Source organism: Antechinus flavipes, chromosome 6 (assembly GCF_016432865.1).
Source record: "Antechinus flavipes isolate AdamAnt ecotype Samford, QLD, Australia chromosome 6, AdamAnt_v2, whole genome shotgun sequence".
In the NCBI taxonomy this organism is placed as follows: Eukaryota; Metazoa; Chordata; class Mammalia; order Dasyuromorphia; family Dasyuridae; genus Antechinus; species Antechinus flavipes.
The window spans coordinates 156,006,210-156,014,075 of record NC_067403.1 but is presented as its reverse complement, the minus strand read 5'-3'; the positions used below and the strand labels follow the sequence as shown (position 1 = coordinate 156,014,075).

Genomic DNA, 7,866 nt, shown 5'->3' with positions numbered 1-7,866 from the left:
GAAAAACTATGATCGCCCAATACCTAAGTTATAAACTAAACATTTCCAGAAACTGATCTTCTTTGCTTTTATATTGTTTATTTTACCTACACCTACTCTTGAGTCTCTTATATGATGATGTGTTAAACCCTCAGAGGAAACTGCTAGGAAATTACAGAGTATGTAAGTTATGTTTTAACTATAGGGTAGTTTGTATTTGCTTTATAAAAACCACAAAACCAGAAGGAAAGTGTGGGAGAAGGTGGGCTGGACAGTGGCATAAACTCATGACATTTTTCTCCACTTCTCAGTGATTGGCTAATAAGATCTGGGACAGCATTTAAATTCTAGCTGGTCACAACAAGAGAACAGTGTGAAGAGGGGCATCTTGAAGAGAGACCTGAACAATCTTCTTGCTAATTGCACCTTTTGACCCAAACTCCAGCTCAGGTAATTATATTTTTTGTTTGTTTGCTTTATCACTTTGCTTCTTAAAATCTCCACTTGGGTGATTAGATGGAGCTATTCTAAATTCATGAATTATTTATCTCTTATAAAAGCTCATCATACTTTAAAGCTAGGCTGAAACAATGTAAATAGGGTTTTTTACTTATGTTATTTTAAAATGCAAGCTGAAAAGATTATAAAAACAATTTTGTGGCTGGTCTTTCTTATATTTAGAGAAAGATATGTAGTGCATATATGGTTGGCATTTGGATCCTATTCATGTTAAGTTTAAATGATTATCTAGTGATATTAGCTAAGAATAACTCTAAAGTAGAGAATTAAAACTACTATAGAATAGTAAAATGTATCCATGCTTTTTCAGTATTGGATGGCTCAGTTTTTTAATTCCCTTTTGGCAGTCAGGAACAGAGAAAAATAACGACATAAGATTTTAGAACTCCTTTTCAGATTTCAACTGAAAAGAGCAAAAATGTTTTAAATGTTAATAGAAAGGAAAGCGACTTCAGAATATAAAATCATTGTGATTAAATCGGTATTACAAGGTATCACTGGAAAGACTGAGGAAGACTCCATGATGAGGACTGCAGTGATTTGCTTCTGCTTACTTGGCATTGTCTCTGCATTACCTGTAAGTAAATATTACATTTCATTACATAGCTAAACTGAACCAATCGTGTATATTCTGTGCTAGAAATAAAATTGTACTGTAATCTCTTCATCTTTCTTGCTTCAAAGGTGAAGCAGCAGATCAATTCTGGTAGCTCAGAAGAAAAGCAGGTGAGTTTCCTTCAAAAATCTTTTTATTAATTTCTCTTATACCAACTTTTACAAAATTCACTGTGTAAAATATTTATTATGATTATATCTGCTGACAAAATAATAAACTTTCTCCTATTAATTTGAACTTATTAATAAATGAGCATTAACTTTTACCAAGCTTACTTTAGATTTATGGGAAAAGGATAAAATATTGTCACATTCTTTGCCATATTACATTCAAAGCCTGCTAAGGACTACATCTATTTAGGACTACAAAATTTTTCTTTTCTTTTGGTTTTGTAAAACCAAGCTAGGCCTTTTTAAAATAGCAAATAATTCTCTGGACCACAATGATTCATGAATCCTTCCTCTTTAAGTATGTGACTTGCCCTTTTGTGAGCCAAGATATTGTTTTATAAATAGTTCAATCCATTGTTTGAGGTCCCTAATAGAAAGCAGAGTTTAAAATACATTTCTGACATTAGTCTATAAGATTAGATGAATGGACAAAAGCATATGCAATATCTCTTTAGATGTTTGCTGCTAAGTCCACTGTCCAACATTTATGTCTATTGTGCTTGTCAACTTGCTTTCAAATCACATTTCCCAAGTAAAATGGGCATCAATACAAATCATATACATTTTACTATTAGATTGATAGCACCCTATTTGCAACTGGTCTCCAAAATCAGTCGTTCTCAAATTTTTGTTCTCAGTATCTGTACACTATCAAAAATTGCTGAGGATCTGTCTAAAGAGTTTTTATTTATGTGGGTTATATTTATGAATATTTATAATATTAGAAATAAAAACTGATTTTGAATTTGCCAGATCCTCTGAAAGGATTTCAGGCAGTATTCTCTAAACCACAATTAAAGAACCACTGCCCTAAACTGAGCCCAACAACAAACATGCATTGCCCCTGGAAACTAAACCTGTATAATACAATGTAAAATTCTAGATGGAGTAGGAACCAACATCGAGTTACCTGGGATCATTGCGATTATTGCTTAATGAAGGAATCAACAGAATTTTTTAACATGTAGCTTTTTCCTAATTAATTCTTGAGTACAAGATAATTTGAAATCATAATAAAATAGAAAAGCCAGCATTTTTAGAGATTATTCTAGCCAGATAAGGTTATCATTATCAGAAAACATAAAAGAAGGCAAAGAAGCATCCAAACAAGTACTCTTGATTGGAAAAAGTAAGAGAACAGATTTAAAGCTGTAACTACTACCTGGGTGGTGGAAATGATATTCGGGATGTGAATAAATAAACTTAAAGTTCTTCCTTCTGTCGCCATCACTACCATCATCCCTATCATAATCATTAGGATTTTCCATATAAATATTGGGGCACATAGCAAATGTAATTTTACTGATATATTTGGTACCCCAACTCTCTATGGAGAGAGCATATATGAAGAACAAAATTATTTAAAGTTATCTCTACTTTTAGTTAAACTTTGAAAGAAGGGTCAGTGAATTGGAATATTTAGCAAAGAAGAAGCTGTTACCAAAAATGTCCTGAAGGGAAGAAACAAGGATAACAGAATTCTTAAATAATTATGTCTTCAAATCTTATGCATTTCATATTATTAAAGCTTCCTAATTCATTTGTAGGTGCATATGCTTCCCTTTTAATAATGATAGATTTGCATTTTTTATAGCTTTATAGCAAACATCCAAATTTTGTGGCAACATGGCTGAATGCTGATCCTTCCCAGAAGCAAACATTATTACCTACACAGGTATTTTAAAACTTCTTATGATTAAATGCATAACTCAAGTGTTTATCTCTGTGTACGTGTACAAATGCACATATCTACTTATCATTCCAACTAATCAACTTACTAGTATTTATCAATTCCTTTTTACGTGGGAGACACTGTGCTAAATTCAGGGGATACAAAAAAAAATCTATGCCCTCAAAAAGCTTACATTTAACAAGGGACAAAACATGCATATAAATAACCATTATAATATATACAAGTGTATGTTTCCTACCAGAATCCTCCATATTAATGAAATAACAGGTGTTTTTTTTTTAAAAAGTATCTTGCATATGGATAAATTATATGGATGTCCTGCTGTGTTATATTATACAAGATGTGTCATTTTCATACTCATGAATAAAAATTTTCATTTGAATGCCAAAGTCAGAAAGAGATAATCTATTCCATGTTGACTTTTTTCCTTTTTAGAATTCAGTGTCCTCTGAAGAAAGTACAGAAGACTTACAAGAGGTTAGTACTCAACTTTGAGACATTTCCCAACACAAGGAATTCAATGGGTGTAAAAAAAATTATAAAGCTTCTTTCTCCTAATTAGACCGGGCTAGATACTCTACTTCTGATAATACACTAAAAAATTCCTTCTAGACTGGTTAAATATTTGGTAAAGCTTAAAGTATTATATACATTGGATCTGTTTGTGCAGAGTTGGCATAAAAGTCGGGCATGAAAGCTTAATGCTTAGACAGTATTGATTCAAAAGTACATCTCAAACTTGACTAGTAAAATTTGATCACATATTTCCAAAAAGATTCATCAGTAAGGAATAAACATATTTCCTATCTATTTAGTCCTAAAGGAAAGATTCATTAATATCAGGCTTAAAAACTTTGTTTGAAGTACTAGAAATTCACACAATCTCATATTCATCAAGTGACAAACTAATGCCTTTAAACAATAACCAAATCAATATTTTGTTTACATTGTTATTTTCATTTCCAAATTGTTTATAAATACTGTCTTCATTAGAGCTGTTAACATGTCAAAGCAATATTTGAGTCAATTATTTTTTTATCACATTGACAGTAACTTTTTTTTTTTTTTTTGCTGCTGAGGCAATTGGGATTAAGTGACTTGCTCAGGATCACACTTCTAGGAAGTGTTAAGTGTCTGAGATCAGATTTGAACTCATGTCTTCCTGACTTCAAGGCTGGTGCTCTATCCACTGTGCCACCCAATTGCCCCTAGTAGCTTTTTTTTTATATCACCATTTTGATATACCATGAATTCCTGATGAGGAAGCTAAATAAGCCAATGGAATGAGAAGTGTCAATACAAATGTATTTTCTTATTAATAGATATTAACTGGTTGATTCGGGTGATGCTTAAAAACAGTAATATATCTGCATATATATTCAGTAAAATTTCAATTATCTAAACAAATGAGTAGTAGTATACCAAAATAATTTATTTGCAAAATTTATAAACTGTGGATCATTTTGGAAAAGAGGATATTTTATGATGTGAATTTTCAGGTAGGATTTAGTAGCTAACATTTATGTAGATGTTTAAATTTCACAAAAACTCTTTTGGCTTTTAGACGCTCCCAAGAAACTCCAATGAAAGTCCAGATGACATCGATGATGAAGATGATGATGATGGAGATGAGGGACATAAAAGTATTGATTCTGATGATTCAGATGAATCAAATGAGGTAGTCACTGATTTTCCTATTGATACCCCAGCAACACCAAGTTTTCTACCTGATGGACCAACAAGAGGTGATAATGGTGGCAGAGGAGATAGTGTGGCCTATGGACTGAGGTCAAAATTGGGAGTACCCTACAGATCATCAGAACAGGTAATTCCCTTTACAAAAATTTTAGATGGCTGTGAAAAAGTCTTCTCTTTAGGAAATAAGAAACGAATGAAAGCAGTGTGTAATATCAAAATTACTATTTAAAATGTTTTACTTAATGCTTTTGGAAAATCCACATAATTTTCCATACTTTTCCTTACATACTTTTTACTTAAAAATTGTGATCTCAAAGCTTTCTATACTTTTTCTTGTCAAACACAGCACATTTTACTTAAAAATCATGGTCCCAAACCCCTTATTCCATCTAGACTTTTTTGGGAGAAAAGTCTCTAGAGTAGGACAATCATATTCAACCAAAAAAAGTTAAGTTCAAAAAAATCTAAAAATAAAACACATAAATCAGTTTCCAAGTTGAGCTGTGCAGAAAGTGTTTTTAAATGGTTTACATTATTTCTCTTCACACACTAAATGATCAAATCAAACTGATTGCATTGCTGTCCTTCACATATAACATTCCTTCACCCATATTGGTGTCATTGAACAGTTTCCGTCATAGATTCTCCTGTGGCATAAATTCATTCCCTTTTGAATTCTATCTCTTGGAATCCCTTGTTTCTGATGAAGCTTAGTGTTAATTTTCTACATGAAGCTTTTCTGCTTCTCCAAGGACTGCCAGTACAATCCTTCCCCTTGAACATAATTTTGTAATTTGTTTTTGTATATACCTATATGTGTCCTTTATTTTATCTGATGAAATGTGAAGTCCTGGTGGGCAAGTTAAGGCAACAAACATTATTATGCTCTTATTATGTGCCAGTATACTAAGAGCTGAAAATACAAATGTAAATAGAAAGTCAATCCCTGCCTTTGAAAAGCTTGCTTTATAAGGAGGGGAGATAATATGTAAAAGAGAGGTGAAGAAGGTAGAGGGAGAGTAAGGTCCTTATAGAAAGATTCTAGAGTCAGGAGTAGAGCCTGAAGAGGTATGAAGATAGATTTGGCTTTATACTTTCCTTGATTCTGGAAAGAAGCAGCCAATCAGAAGAAGGGGCTGTAGGAGCAAAATGTACTACCAGTATATGTACTAGGTGAACTTCCTGAGTTAGGAAGCTACTGTGTTGTGGTAGCGAAAATTCAGAGATTCAAAAGGAGAGAAAATATTTTATTTTTGTTTTTCTATCTTAGGCGACAGTTTTTTGATCCATAATGAACTACTGATTGATTGGTTCAGATGCACTTGTAACTTTGAAATCTTTCTGAGGCACAAAAATTCACTGAAGAAAAGAACTCCTTAAAAGTAGAATTGGTCAAATGGGAAAGGAGGTACAAAAGTTCACTGAAGAAAATAATAATTTGAAATCTTTCTTTGTTGTTTTGACACAGGTGCATGATGTTACAGAAGAAGATCTTACATCCCAAATAGAAAGCTACGAATCTGAAAAAACACACAAAGCGATCCCTCTCTCACAAACCTTTCCTAAGGTTTCATCTTGGGAAAGTAATGGCCAGGGGAGTAATGAAGCCAGCCAGGCAGATGAATACAGTGTAGAAACCCATAGTCATGAGCAATTGAAAAGCTTTCAACTTGAACGGAATATTTATGACAGCCAGCAGCAAAGTGACTCACATGGCAGTCAGGAAAATGACAAAGTCAGCCAAGAATTTCACAATCGAGAAGTTGACAGAGATAGCCAAGAATTTCACAAACAACAAGTTGGCAAAATCAGCCAAGAATATCACAGCCAAGAAGTTCATCTAGTCAGTGACCCTAAGAGTATTGAAAATATTAAACCTCTGAAACTTCATTCTCATGAAGTTGATAGTGCATCTTTTGAAACTCATTAATGGGGGGAGGAATGCTCAACTGTGCTTTTAGAAAGGACAGAAAAATAAAAATATTGCAGTATGGCTGGAGGAGGGGAGAGGAGAATTTCTAATACTTATTTCTAAGCTTTCTGGGTAAATAAATGTCTATATGGCATTTGGAAACATAATGGGTTTGATTTCTAGTTTTAGTCAAGTGGTATCAACCAGGTTAATGAAAGTTTAAAGTTTTCATTTTCATTTCTTAGTTGAAAAGGACATTAGTGTTTATTTTTCTGTTTTGAAGAGAATATATAAAGGCAAATGAAAATGGTTTATGCATATATCAGTGAAATATTACCTTTATGATACTGTACATTTTTGTTTTTTAATCAATGTATATTTTGTTGTGATTTTATTTTAAATAAAATGTTAGAAAAATTCTCAGATAAAATGAGAGCAAAGATTTATTTCCTATATCGCATATGCTTGGTGAATATTGATTCCACAAGCATTTACTGAATCCTGCTATGTGTCCAGCACAAACAAAAGTGAAACATGTCCTGCCCTCAATGAGTAAACAATCTACTGGAGGAAAACAACATGTAAATAGAAAATTAGATATAAAACATGTACAAAATAAGTTCTAATGAGAGGGAGCAGGTTGATTAAAGAAACATTTGTTAATTACACTAGAGTGGAACATCGAAGAAAAGAATTGCATAAAGAAACCAAAAGGGTAGGAGTGACATGGTTGGGTGAGTAGGAAGGAAAGTGCTTCAATCAAGGCAGCCTACAACTCCAAATCTCATATATTTGGAGTACAGCCACAATATCGTAGATTATCAAAATTACAGTACATGACAACAACTAATTTTACAATGGAAAAGACAAAGTCTTTCATATAAAGAAAGGAAATTTGAACAACTCATGGCTATACATTCTATACTAAGCAGGAACAAAAAGAAGGAATAGAATAATATATCCCAAAGAGCAAAGGAGCTCAGGATGCAATCCAAAGATGAAACACTTTTCAAATCTGAGATTTATTCATTAAAAAAGGATAAACATTAAATGAAAAAAAGAAGATTAGAGATAAATGATGGTTTTATAAACAAATTAGAAGAAATTACCTGTTAGATTTATGGATAAACAAAGAATTCATGATGAAATAAATGATAGATATTTCACATATAATAAATGATAGAGATAAAATGGATAACTCTGATTATATAAAGTTTAAAAACTTTTGCACTAGGAAAACTAATGCAACTAAAATTAGAATAAAAGTAGAAAACAGAAA

The 7,866-nt window shown here is 32.3% G+C and overlaps 1 protein-coding gene across 1 annotated transcript; it reads left to right on the top strand.

The window, feature by feature from the left end:
• Positions 1-334: 334 nt before the first annotated feature.
• SPP1 (secreted phosphoprotein 1) lies at positions 335-7,017 on the top strand. The gene is made up of 7 exons (XM_051965378.1): positions 335-429; positions 990-1,075; positions 1,183-1,224; positions 2,879-2,959; positions 3,413-3,454; positions 4,542-4,802; positions 6,144-7,017. The coding sequence occupies exons 2-7, from the start codon at positions 1,019-1,021 to the stop codon at positions 6,603-6,605; spliced, it is 945 nt and encodes a 314-aa protein (XP_051821338.1). The 5' UTR covers positions 335-429; positions 990-1,018; the 3' UTR covers positions 6,606-7,017.
• The last annotated feature ends 849 nt before the right edge of the window (positions 7,018-7,866 follow it).